Raw genomic sequence first — 14211 nt, 5'->3', positions numbered from 1 at the left:
TTTATATCTGTTAATCCCATACTCCTAATTTATCCCTCCCTTCACTCCCTTTCCCCCTTGTTTTCTGTCTCGGAGTCTGTTTCGCTTTTGTATATAGATTCATTCTGATTATTTTTTAGATGCCACATATAAGTGATATTATATAATATTTGTTTTTCTCTGACCTACTTCATTAAGCATAGTATTCTTTGGGTCTATCCATGTTGCTGCAAATGGCTGTATTGCATTATTTCATAGCTCATAATATTCCACTATAATATATATTATAATTATATATACACTGTATATATATATTTCACATCTTCTTATGCCAGTCATCTGTTGATGGGCATTTGGATTGTTTCCATGTCTTGGCTATTGTAAATAGTGCTGCTGTGACCATTAAGCTGCATGTATCTTTTCAAATTAGAGTTTTTACCTTTTCTGGAGGTATACCCAGGAGAAATCATATGTTAGCACTATGTTTTTAGTTGTTGTTTTGTTTGTCTTTTTGGTTGGGGTGTGTGTGTGTGTGTGTCTGAAGGAAAATGCAGCATTTATTGTAAAGATGTCAGTACAGGTAGCTATAAAACCGCAAACTCCCTGAAGGGTTTCAGCAAAGCAGTTTTGTTTGTTTGTTTGTTTGTTTGTTTTGTTTTTTTTTTTGTTTTTTGTCTTTTTGTTTTTGAGGGCCGCACCAGCGGCATATAGATGTTCATAGATGTTCCCAGGCTAGGAATCGAATCGGAGCTACAGCCTCTGGCCTACGCCAGAGCCACAGCAACACCAGATCTGTAACCCACTGAGCGAGGCCAGGGATCAAACCCGTGTTCTCATGGATGCTAGTTGGGTTCGTTAATCACTGAGCCATGACGGGAACTCCCTCAGCAAAGCATTTTTAAAAGCTAGATGAAGGAGAGGGATTGCAGGGTATGTGATCACCTAATGCACAATTCTCTGATTGGCTGATGGTGAAGTAGCAGGACAATTAGCATTAGCAATCTTTAGGTGCCAGTAGGTCTGAGGACTCATGATCATCCAGAAGTTGATTTCTTCCATTTGATCGTGCTTTAGCATCTCTATCATGGGACATTCCTAATGCCTTTCTTTAGTAACAGAGTCAGTCTCCATCCTCAATGGCTAGGGAATCTGTTGCTTGCCTCCTGCCTCTTGAAACTGCACAGCTCAGATTGGAACTTGAACCCACACTCTCCGGTTTAGGAAGGGACTCAAACCAACAGTCTCCTAGCTGATTACACTCTTGGTCTCAGGACATTAAGTCAGGTTCTTAATGTCCCAGTACAGGATGAATTCAGCAAGGGGCAAAGTGAAAGTAAGAAGTGGATTTATTTAGAGAGATATACACTCCATTGACAGAGTGTGGGCCCTCTCAGAAGGTGAGAGTGGCCTATTTTTAGTTTTTTAAGAAAACTCCATACTATTTTGCATAGTAGCTGCATCAGTTTACATTCCCAACAACAGCGTAGGAGGATTCCCTTTTCTCTGCACTCTCCAGCATTTACTATTTGTAGACTTTTTAGTGACAGCTGTTCTGACACTGTGAGGTAATAAATACCTCATTGTAGTTTTAATTTACGTTTCTCTGATAATTAGCAGTGTTGAACATCTTTTCATGTATCTGTTGGCCAACTGTATGTCTTCTTCAGAGAAATGTACATTTAGGCCTTCTGCGCATTTTTTGTTTTTTGTTTTTTTTTAAATACTGAGTTGTATGAGCTGTTTGTATACTTGGAAATTGACCCCTTGTCAGTTGCAAATATTTTCTCCCATTCCATAGGTTGTCTGATTTGTTGATGGTTTCCTTTACTGTGCAAAAACTTTTAAGTTTCATCAGGTCCCATTTGTTTATTTTTTGCTTTTATTTATTTATTCATTTATTTTGCTGGGGAAGACTGATCTAAGCAAATATTTCTATGATTTTTGTCAGAATCTCACCTATGTTCTCTTCTGGGAGTTTTATGGTATCTCGTCTTATATTTAGATCTTCAAACCATTTTGATTTTATTTCTGTATATAATGTGAGGGAGTGTTCTAATTTCATTAATTTACATGTGGCTGTCCAGCTTTCCCAGCACCTCTTATTAAAGAGACTGCCTTTTCTCCATTGTATGTTTTTGCCTTTCTTGTGATAGATTAATTGACCATAGGTGTGTAGGTTTATTTCTGGGCTCTATTCTGTCCCACTGATCTCCATATCTGATTTTGTGCTAATAAGAAGTAGTCCTTTTTTAGAATTAGATCAATCAAGAAAGTGAAAGCTTTTCTGATGAATTTATTGAACAATACTGTGAATTGGGAAATATTCTAAATTATACTTCTGTTTATTTTTTGCAGCACTTTGATTTTCCTTTACCAAGTCCTTTGAATGTTTTTGAAATGCTGGTAATACCAGAACAGGAATACCCTATGGTCTGTGTAGCTATTAGCAAGGGCACTGAACCAAATCAGGTAGTTCAGTTTGAGACAATCAATTTGAACTCTGCGTCTTCATGGTTTACAGAAATTGGTGCAGGTAAGTGTCTTTTACTTTATGTTACAAAATTGATGCTTTTGCCCATGAAAGAAGCAGAAGAGTTCAACCTTCATGGCTCTTCTAAATAAAGATTCAGAACATAGTTTCCCAAGTAAGCCTACAAAGGATCATTTAATGTAGTTTATGATCTTTCTTTACAGAGGCACTGATACAAAGTATTTACCAAAGAAAATTTTAATGACTCCTGACATTTAAAAGTCAGCTTTTGGAATTCTTTTGGAGCACAGCAGGTTAAGGATCCAGCATTGTCACTGCAACAGCTTAGGTCACTTCTGTGGTGTGGTATGGGTTTTCCTATCATTCCCCCCCCCACACACACACTCCTTAAAATCATTGAGTTGTAGTATTTTTCACACTTGAAGAAGCTTATCATGTGTGGCCTCCACGTTTTACCATTTAAGATATAGGAAAATATTTCTTGCATTTTCTGAGATTGTTTTGTTAGTCTAGGATTTTATCAAACATGTCTCAGTGAAAGCTCTGCAAAGATTGGGAAGTTTATTTTCAAGCTTTAAAATTGGAACAAATCAATCAAGAATTCATGAAAAAAAATCTAGATAATAGGTAAAATGAAAATGGTATTCTAGTTTACTGTTTTTGTTGTGCTAATGTATTATCACTGCAGATTTACCAAGCCATTTTTTCAGGTGAAGCCAAGCAAGCTTTAGCTATAACTATTTCATTGCTGACCACTTTAATATTCTTTATCACATTGTGAAGAAGTGTCTTAGAAGTATCATATCTTTGGCTTTTGATCATTTATAGGCTAAATTACAAGAACTCTTTATACAGCCCAGCTATTGAAATTATGAACTAGCGGTGTCCTCGTAAATGTTTAACAACAGACTCTTGGGATGCAGAGAAGCCTGGTTTGTTAGCAGTTGCCTAATTCTGTGCTATAAAAATACCCACCACAGCTAGTTTCACACTACCAACTTGATGTCACTGGCTCACAAAATTCCTGAAAATATATCAGTTCAGTACAAGCCAGTTCCATCATGCTCTGGACTATTACACTGTCTTTATGGACCAAGTCATAATTTATAGTAGAATAAAATAGGAATGTATTCTTTACTCTCTAATCCCAGTTGCACCCACCTTCCTTTTTAGTTTAATGCTTTTGATTGAGTTTGATGCATACCCTCCTGGCATAGCTAACAGAAAGATGCAAATGATATTGTTTTATTATCATGAAATACAAGCAGCCCAAATAGAAATATGTTTCTAATCGTGTACTTATTGCTAAAAATAAGGATTAGTTTAAAAACCAAGGCCATGTTTGGCAGAAAGCCCTAATTTTTTTTAACTGGTTAGTGTAATAATAATGTAGAAAAAGTCATTTCGTATATTATCTAATATGAAAAGTCATTTCATATATTATCTAATAGTTGTGAATTTGCAACTGTTTTTTCCTTGTGATGTATTTGGAGGATACATTGCGTAAGGCTAGGCATTCAATGAGTCTTCTTGTGAATTTAGGGGAGAGAGTAGGGAGTTAGGGTTTTTTGTTGTTTGTTTTGTTTTTTAATGCCAGAGGCACACTGTTCTACCAGCTTTTAACATTATCTAGGCTAAAATTAAATCAGACCCAAATTACTTCCTGAGGAGACCCAGAACTCCAAGGGTAAACATTCAGATCACCCTAAAGCAGAAATTGTCCTTATTAGGCTTCTCCTTTTTCACAAATGATTATGAATCTACCTCTCAGCTATGTTCATCGTTGAGGCCTCCATTGGAATTGGCAACAGTTGTTAAAAATTAAAATGAAATTTTATTCCAAGACTCTTTTAGTCTTAGTTTGATTTATTATTGCAGTATCCCTATCTCCAAGGATGGTGCTTAGTTATTTGCAAATATTATCAGCACTCAGTAAATGCTTGTTGAATAAATGCACAAACGTAGATTTACTGAGAACAGCTATTTTTTGCAATGTTGCCTTAGGGACAAGAGTTTACCAATTCTGTACATCTGGATTCTTCCCTGTATGTGGGCTTTGGAAGGTCCACAGTCACCCAGAATTAATGTATAAGATTTTGTGTTTATGCTCGGATGTGCATTTTTTAAGGGAGAGAGGTTTTATGGGCTTCCCAAAAAGACGTAATTAAGAATAACTGCTCTAAATAAATCTTTTCTTAGCTTCAGCTAGACTATTCAAGTGTTCTGAGAGGCTAAAATGTCATCACTTCTACGAGCAGATGTTAAGAGAAGTAGCCCTAATGAATATCAGCGAAGTGATGAAAGTTACTTCCTGGAAAGATGTTGTTGACAGTATTGTTCATTATACTACTTGGTGTCCTGTTAATAAAGGAACTCCCACCACTTACACACGCACACCAGGAGAATTCCTCTTTGATCATAGTTTCATATTAATCCTTTGCTTTTTTTGAATTACTGACATTACTTATTTTTATCCCAGGGACACTGTGATCCACCTTACTGATCTTGTTTCCATTTTCCCATTGTCTACTGTAAAATGCAGGACAAAATCTTGTCACTGTATAGCACGCATATTACTTTTTTCCCCCCATGTTTACCCTTTGCTTCATTTTATTTTTATAACTCACCTTTCTGGAACTAGCTGAGATATTAATTAAATATAATATTGAACCTTTCTCAGCCCAGTTGGCCTTACTTAGGACTTCCTTTTTTCTTTTAAATTGACTTACATCCATTTTTGAGAGGATAATTAGAAAATATAATTTATGTGTTAAATTTCAAAGAATAGTTTAAAAATCACAGAAAAAAAGTCAGAATTTGTATTTCTTTTCTAAGTTCTAGTTTTTGAAGCATGTCGTATAACTGTAGCTTTCTATTTTTTCCCTCAAGGCAGCCAACAGCTGGATTCCATTCATGTAACACAATTGGAGAGAGATACTGTTTTAGTATGTTTAGATAGTAAGTACTATTTTAAAGTTTATTCTAAGTATACTACTTGATATAACATATCTTTTCATGGAATTGATTCTAATAGAATTAATAGAGTAGATTTTCACTTTTCCACCTTAAGTGGCCTTGTTTTATTGATGAAAAATATAAATCTAAAGATAGAGTAATTATTGATCTTTTTGTCAGTACCGTCCTCTTTGATCTTTGTCTTTCTTTGACCTACTTGGAAATACACAGTCAATCCTCTGTATCCATGGGTTCCACATCCTCCATTCAACTAACTATGGATTGAAAATATTGAGATAGAATTCCTGTTGTAGCCCAGTGGTTACTCACTAGTAACCATGAGGATGCAGGCTTGATCCCTGGCCTTGCTCAGTGGGTTAAGGATCCGGCGTTGCTGTGAGCTGTGGTGTAAGTCACAGAGCAGCTCGGATCCCGAGTTGCTGTGGCTGTGACGTAGGCCGGAAATTACGGCTCTGATTCGACCCCTCGCCTGGAGACTAACATATGCCACAGGGGTGGCCCTAAAAAGACAAAAGACAAAAAAAAAAGAGAAAGAAAATATTCAGAAAAAAATTCCAGAAAGTTTAAAAAAAGCATAGCTTGAATTTGCTGAATACCTGGCAACTATTTATATAGCTTTTACTTTGTATTAGGTATTATAAGGCTATCTAGAGGCAATTTAAAGTATATGGGAGGATGCGTATAGGTTGTATACAAATACTAAGCTATTTTGTATAAGACAATTGAACATTGTAGATTTTGGTTTCCGTGAAGGGTACTGGAACCAATCCCCTGTGGATACTGAGGGACAACTGTATTAGAACAGTTTGCTGTAATCTTGGGGTAAAAATTCTGTATAAAATTATTCCATATAAACTATTCTGAGGGTTTTTTAAATAATTCATTGTAAATGATGAAAAATAGAAGGTTACACTAATATGGTCACTATATAACATGAACTTTTGGGATCATGTCAGTGTGATATTCTAATGTACAAATGGATTTGACACCTTCACTTGGTAGTTGTGATTCTTTCAATGCAAAGAGAGATGCTATTGCTAGATGTATTATTGTACTATATGTGCAGTGCAGAGGCAAAAAACTTTAACAACAGGTAAACAGAGCACCTGCTCTGTTTGAGCATTACAAGCAGTGCACTCTAATTCTTAAAATCCATATTACTTTTATGCATGAATCCTGCAAGTGAAATGCACAAGATTGCACTTATAGTTGAAACACGGCAGTGTTTGCTATGGTTTCATTCATTGCATTTTTTTTTCTCTTTAGGGCCACATGTGCGGCATATGGAGGTTTTCAGGCTAGGGGTTGAATCAGAGCTGCCGGTCTTCACCACAGCCAGGTGGGATCCAAGCCACATCTGCAACCTGCACCACTGCCCCCAGCAACACCAGATCCTTAACCCACTGAGAGAGGCCAGGGATCAAACCTGCATCCTCACAGATGCTAGTCAGATTGTTTCCACTGAGCCTCAATGGGAACTCCCACTCCAATATTTTAAAAGTTGCCCATAGATTTTAGGGTTAAATTATTCCACTACTGAATTTGCCTATGTTTTTGTCTTAATTTTTATTCTCCAAAGGGTTCCCTAATAGATTTGCCTTACAGAATTATAAAGATCATCTAATATTATAGATAAGTAAACCAAACCCCAAAGTGTTTCATTTTCCCATTATTCCTTCTTTTGATACTTTGAATACTGATAAGACTGGAGTGTTATTTGGGTCCTCTTAAGCAAATTTGATAAATTCTTAACCCAAACAAGTAGAAAACTCAGTACTGATGAACCAGATAATCAGAATTTAATTTTAATAAGTTTAACCTTTAACATTAAACCCCTAAATAAATTGTACTTAGTTTTCATTTTGTTGACTTATGTATTTTATCAAAAATATTTTTAAACCTTTGATTAATTAGGTCTATATTTCCCGGTTATTCATGGTAAATGGAAAGTTGAATTTCTTGAGTTTTTTTTTTTTTTTAAAGGAGCAGTGTAAGACTTCAAAAATTATTTGTCAACTACATGGTATAAATCAGTTTTACTAGGCAGCAGTGGAGATAGGCCTGTAAATAACAAATCATTATAGACAGATGAGAGAGTAATGCAGAGAGAAGATATCATCCAAGTCAGAGATAAGATTGTTAAATTAAAAAACAAATGGGGAGTTCCCATCATGGCTCAGTGGAAACAAATCAGACTAGTATCCATGAGGATGCGGGTTTGATCCCTGGCCTCCCTCAGTGGGGTAAGGATCTGGCATTGCCATGAGATGTGGTGTAGGCCTGCGGCTATAGCTCTGATTCAACCCCTAGCCTGGGAACTCCCATATGCTGTAGGTGTGGTCCTAAAAAGCAAAAAATAAACAAAAAAACAAACGGATGAAAAGGAAATAGAATTACTCACATATACTCTTTATCCCAATTTGCTTATAAAGAAATTATGATCCTTGAGAGTACTGTTTTTCCTCCTTTGTACTTCTTTAGAATATTAGTCACATAATATAAATTAAGAATTACTACAAATATTACCTATGGTACATTATATAATTTGTAAGGGGAAAAATCAAATTATTGCTAAGTAGTTAGGTAACTACTATTAAAGAAATAATGCACTTAAAAAATGAGACTTTTGCAGTTCCCGTTTTTGGCGCAGTGGTTAACGAATCCGACTAAGAACCATGAGGTTGAGGGGTTCGATCCCTGGCCTCGCTCAGTGGGTTAAGGATCCGGCATTGCTGTGAGCTGTGGTGTCGGTCGTAGACATGGCTCGGATCCCACATTGCTGTGGCTCTGGTGTAGGCCAGTGGCTACAGCTCTTATTCGACCCCTAGCCTAGGAGCCTCCATATGCCGTGGGAAGCTGCTGGAAAAAAAGGCAAAAAGACAAAAAAAAAAAAAAAAGAGAGAGAGAGAGAGAGACTTTATTGAATATATTCTTTTTTTTTCCTCTCTCTTTTATTCTTTTTTTTAAAATATATTTTATAAAAAACAGCAGTGGGAGTTCCGGTCGTGGCTCAGTGGTTAATGAATCCGACTAGGAACCATGAGGTTGCAGGTTCGATCCCTGGCCTTGCTCAGTGGGTTAAGTATCCGGTGTTGCGGTGAACTGTGTGTAGGTTGCAGATGCGGCTTGGATCCTGCCTTGCTATGGCTGTGGTGTAGGCCGGTGACTACAGCTCTGATTTGACCCCTAGCCTGGGAACCTCCATATGCCACAGGAATGGCCCAAGAAATGGCAAAAAGACCAAAAAAAAAAAAAAAAAAAAAAAAAAAGCAGTGTAATTGCCATTTACCAAAGGAGGTGCTCTTATAGAACATATTAATGACAATTTTTCATTGGGCTTTCTTGAATCAGAAATAATTGAACAGTAGAGTTCTATAGCCATGTAAAACCATATAGCAAATTACATTTGTTTTAACTGATTTGCATTTCCAGTCTTCACTTGTTTTTTTCTTTTTTTTTAAGAATTTGTAAAAATTGTAAATCTACAAGGAAAACTAAAGTCAAGTAAGAAACTGGCCTCTGAGCTAAGTTTTGATTTTCGCATTGAATCTGTAGGTAAGTCCCCCTTTTTAAAAATAATCCATTTAGAGAATTTGGGTTTTTATTCATCGTATACTTAGGATTATCTAAACCAGCACTGTCTGATAGAAGTTTCTTTGATATAGAAATGTTCTCTGTGCTCTTAAATACACTAGTCATTAACTACACCTATTAAGTACTTGAAACATGACTAGTGCTACATTTTCATTTTCATTTTTAATTGCTGTCGTATTTGTACAGTGCAGTCTGGAACATAATAAATCTTTTATTGTTTCTTAAATATTTAAAACATGAAATTTCTTTTTTAAATTTTTTATTATAGTTGATTTACAGTGTTCTGGCAATTTCTGCTGTACAGCAAAGGAATATGCTGTTATATATATGTATATGTTCTTTTTCTCATATTATCTTCCATCATGTTCCATCACAGGTAATTGAGTATAGTTCCCTGTGCTATAGCAGGACCTCATTGCTTGTCCACACCAAATGCCATAGTTTGTATCTACTAACTCCAAACTCCCAGTCCCTCCCACTTCCTCCCCCTCCCCCTTGACAACTACAAGTCTGTTCTCTATGTCCATGAGTTTATTTCTGTTCAAAACATCAAATCATTTCTTAAAATTCTGTTCATTGTTCCCTTTGCTGCATCAAGTGAATTATATTTCTTCCAATTCTTTCCAAATCATGAAGGTATTTGTGTGATGTGATTAACGGTGTTAGATATGCTAGAATTCTTTGCTGTGTAAGATTCTGGTTGGTGTGTGTTCATGGTTTTTGCTCTTGGTCTTTTTATATATAAATAACTAGTTTCCCATAGGAGCAGAACATTTTAATCTGTTCCTTGTCATTGAGTGTTTTACTCTGTAATGATTAAAATTACTACATTTTATTATTGTTTGCATCCTCACTGTTTATATGTCAGTAAGTATTTTCCTTGGTGGTGATAGAATCTATGAAAAAGTACAGTGGGTGGAAACATTTTGAACAGTTTATGATATGATCCTACTATAAGTCAAAAACAGTTAAAACAAAATTGGCAATTTTAATTGGGCCATAAAATATGTATGTATTTTATAATTAAATATGTAGACTTATAACACTATTTAGAAAGATTTTTATTTTTCAGTATTTTAATGGTTCGTCACATGCAGTTTTGCCCTATACAAAGTACATTCATCCCTCCGAGTAAACATCCTACATAGAAATAATTTACCTATGATTGGAAATTTTTTTTTTTTTTTTTTTTTTTTTTTGGTCTTTTTGCTATTTCTTGGTTCGCTCCTGCGGCACATGGAGGTTCCCAGGCTAGGGGTCAAACTGGAGCTGTAGTCTCCGGCCTACGCCAGAGCCACAGCAATGTGGGATCCGAGCTGCGTCTGCAACCTACACCACATCTCACGGCAACGCCCGGATCGGATCGGATCGTTAACCCACTGAGCAAGGGCAGGGACCGAACCTGCAACCTCATGGTTCCTAGTCGGATTCGTTAACCACTGCGCCACAACGGGAACTCCTGATTGGAAATTTTAATTTATTCAAACAGAAAACCTAAACTTTCTGTAGTTGCCACAACAAAAGGAATTTTGCAACTAGTTACTTCTTTTATTCCTTTATATGCTAGATATTGCATGCCAGTTCCTAAGATTTAATACTTTCAATAGAGATTCCAACATACAGATCTTTAGAACCTCTTAATTTTATGTCTTTTTTTTTTTTGTCTTTGTAGGGCAGCACCTGCGGCAGATGGAGGTTCCTAGACTCGGGGTCTTATCGGAGCGGCGGCTGCAACTTACACCACAGCTCATGGCAATGCCAGATCCTTAACCCACTGAGCAAGGCCAGGGATTAAACCTGCAACCTCATGGTTCCTAGTCAGATTTATTTCTGCTGCGCCACAATGGGAACTCCAGATGCTCTTAATTTTAACTGAAACATACTAATAACTTTTTCATATATGCCAAAATTTTTAGGAAATTTTAATTGTTATACAAAAGTATCTTCCTCCTAGGCTACTATCTCTTTTTTCCAAAAGTGAACCTTGGAATAATTACAAGGATCCTCCTGGATAAAAAGAGTCCCTTAAGCTACCTTTGAAAAATAAAGCCAGTAACTGGTTTTTTTAATTTGATGGTTACTGAAACTTTTGTGATTTGTTATTGTAAAATACTTCTGTGTTTATTGAGCTAAATTATATTTCCAGAACATTCTTATTTTTATAAAATCAATATTCTCGTAAGAAGTATCATAAATTTCAGTCACTTTTCCTATCACCTTTACTGGTATAGGGCATATGGCTACCTTTCCAACAATCAGATGGGTCCTCTCCCTCACTTTTCCTCCCTCTCTCACTATGCTTTTAATGATCCAGCCTCCTGCCAAGAGGCTGCCCCCCCTAAAATCAGGCACTAAGTGGCTCTGTTTATAAGCCACTAAGTAACCCCATGTGGGTTCCTCAGTGGGCCCAGGCCTGTAATTAGGGACAAAACACACTTTCCCTCCAGGGCCTTCAGGCCACCCCAGGGATTGTGGGACATAGGTGAGAGGGGACAGGGCATGTCACAAGATGGCCACACTTTGGGGTCATGGTTGTTTCTGAATCTAAAGCCATCAGGAAGGTAGGCAAGCTTGGCTCAAATCTATCAACACTTTTATGGGGTGGGGCCTGCAAGGCCAGGGCAAAGGCCCTGGGGCTCCAGAGGCCTGATGGGGGCCCGGGCAGCATCTGTGAATAGTGTAACTGAGAGCCTCTAGCCAGCCCCTCTAAATAGGAGTTGGCGGACTGATCATAAATACTCAATGTGTGGTTAAATTCCAGATTATGAGACAGGTTTATTTTTAAAAACTAATTTTGTAAAAGGGGAAATGTGAATATAAAAAATGCTTCCTTAATAGCTACTTCTCAATATATGACAGTATTTGAATAGTCATAATCATGTTTTTTATCCAAAAAAATTTTTTTATTACTTTAATTTACCTAAAACGAAATAGCACGTGAAAGAAAAATTAATATGCTGATATCCAGCTCATCAGAAATTAGCTCATTTTTAAAATAAATGCCTGTTTTGAAAACTTGCATGACCCTGCCTCAGTAAATTATGTGACCTTTGGCATGACTTAGCCACAAAAATTTGAGGAACTAATGGTCTAGATAGTGGAATTTTGTACCAAGCACTTAAACAGACTCATATTACCATTTATTTAAAACAGTGAAGGAGAACATGTAATGCACTACCCAGTGCTTTATTTTAGTTCCATTCTCCCTTATCTTTTTTAGTATGCCTTCAAGACAGTGTGTTGGCTTTCTGGAAACATGGAATGCAGGGTAAAAGCTTCAAATCGGATGAGGTAAGGTTTCTCAGATTACCTCCAGTGTTACCCACAAAAGATTTTATATCTTGAAAACATTCATTTCTCTCTGAACCAGTATTACTATGTTTAGTGCCTTTAGTGCTATGAACTGGTAGAAAAAACTGCCATTATTTTTCCCTTCAAATAATGTTCAGTTTTGTTTTTATTGTATTCTCAGTGGCCACAGGAATTGTCAAACATGAGTTTACCCAATTTTAGTCCTTTTATTTTTAATTTATGGATATGGTTGCCAAGCTTACTAAACTTTTCTAAATTTAATGAGCCTTTTCCATAAGCTATAAAGCTTTTCTAATGTTATATTTTAAAATTCTAAATTTTTATATATTGGATCACAAGACTAAGGAAAATCTACGAAAACTCATTTACTAAATATTGAGTACCAACTATATGCAAGACACTATTATAAAAGCACTGAAGACATAATGATAAATAATTATAAATAATATCAAATCTTTATGATGTCTGTGTTCCAGGCGCTTTACAAATATTAGCTTAATTAAGGCTAATAATATAGTGAGGTTTTCAGTACTATTCAAAATAATCCAGTTAGGTTAGTACTATTCATATTCCTGATTTTACAGGCACAGAGTAGTTAAGTAACTTACCCAGAGGTATGGAGCTCTTTAAGCAAGAGCCTGTATGTGAAGGGTCTCCAAAAAAAATCACTTCTACTGAGATAATCAGGATACATTTCAGGTAGGGAATGTGACTTGGGCTCCCACCTTGATGGATGGATCCTAATAGTTAAGAGAGTACCAACAGAAACATTTCCCATTGGTATGAGTTCCTGTGTACTTCTTGTACAAACTTATGGACTTATTCTGAAACTTAAAATCTTTTATTTGAATTACCTTTACACCATTATTTACATATAATTATTTCCACCTCTTATATGAATGTGGAATTAGAATGCTTCCAAGTGAAAACAATTTAAATCAGCTGTCTTTGAATGTGTCGGTGTACCTAGTTACTGACCTATGTCACTAATGTCACCAGCCCCATGCACTTAATGAAGCCTACAACCCTACTTAATGCCATAAGATTAACTGTCCTTAAGGCTTTTTCCGTCACATCACTCCTGTGGTTGGAAATCTAAGATACTTGTTGTTTACCATATCAAATGTGAATTCTACTTCCTAGGAATTTTTAAGTAATTTTTCTTACCTATTTCTTTTTGCTTATGTTCTCATCCTCAATTTGGGCCTAGCCTAAATAATATTCAGCCACTCCAGTTCACAATGATTAAAACATGTCTGAATCTAATACTCTGAAAATCAGCTCCACTTAGTATGACACCAGATTTATATTATTTATTTTTTTATGGACACACCCACGGCATATGGATGTTCCTGGGCCAAGGATTGAATCCAAGCAACCGTGGATCCTTTAACCCCTGGGCAAGGGATTAAGCCTGTACCTCCACAGCAACCCAAACCACTGCAGGCAGATTCCTAACCCACTGCAACACAGTGGGAGCTCCAAAATTTATTTTTTGATTCAAGTTTATTAATTCCATCTTCCCAGCTAGACTGTAAACTCACTGATAAAATACTGTTTTATACTTACTTTATATCCACACTATCATAGTTTGAGCTACACTAAAAGCTGACCCTACGAAAAGGACTCAAGTACAAATAGTTGGAGAGTAGATCCCAGAGAACCAGTGAAAGAGCGAGGAATGTTAAGATAGAGGGGGCAGAAAGCCAGGGAAGAGTGCATTAGTAAGCCGGTTCCCACCATAGGCAACCAGGGCCTTCTCTCGTAGGAGTGCTGAGGAACAGTGTGGAACACACTTCAGAATAGATTCATTTGAAGGTGGAAAGGCTGGTGCATTTATACACCAACCGTTGTCCCCA

The 14211-nt window shown here is 36.5% G+C and overlaps 1 protein-coding gene across 2 annotated transcripts in view; it reads left to right on the top strand.

Moving 5' to 3' along the window:
- Positions 1-14211, top strand: part of MAP4K5 (mitogen-activated protein kinase kinase kinase kinase 5) — a 133178-nt gene that overhangs the window by 115108 nt on the left and 3859 nt on the right. For both annotated transcript variants that reach the window (XM_084980951.1, XM_084980952.1), the window contains 4 exons: positions 2335-2512; positions 5360-5428; positions 8909-9001; positions 12261-12331. In XM_084980951.1, the coding sequence (XP_084837077.1) occupies positions 2335-2512; positions 5360-5428; positions 8909-9001; positions 12261-12331 (411 nt within the window). The remainder of the gene's footprint in view (positions 1-2334; positions 2513-5359; positions 5429-8908; positions 9002-12260; positions 12332-14211) is intronic.

Source organism: Sus scrofa, chromosome 1, assembly GCF_054392235.1.
Source record: "Sus scrofa isolate SSC_HxYL_T2T_F1_AM1 chromosome 1, Sscrofa_HxYL_maternal_Yorkshire_Landrace_v2.0, whole genome shotgun sequence".
In the NCBI taxonomy this organism is placed as follows: domain Eukaryota; kingdom Metazoa; phylum Chordata; class Mammalia; order Artiodactyla; family Suidae; genus Sus; species Sus scrofa.
Note: the sequence above shows the minus strand (reverse complement) of the source record. Positions and strands in the feature narration are given on the sequence as shown.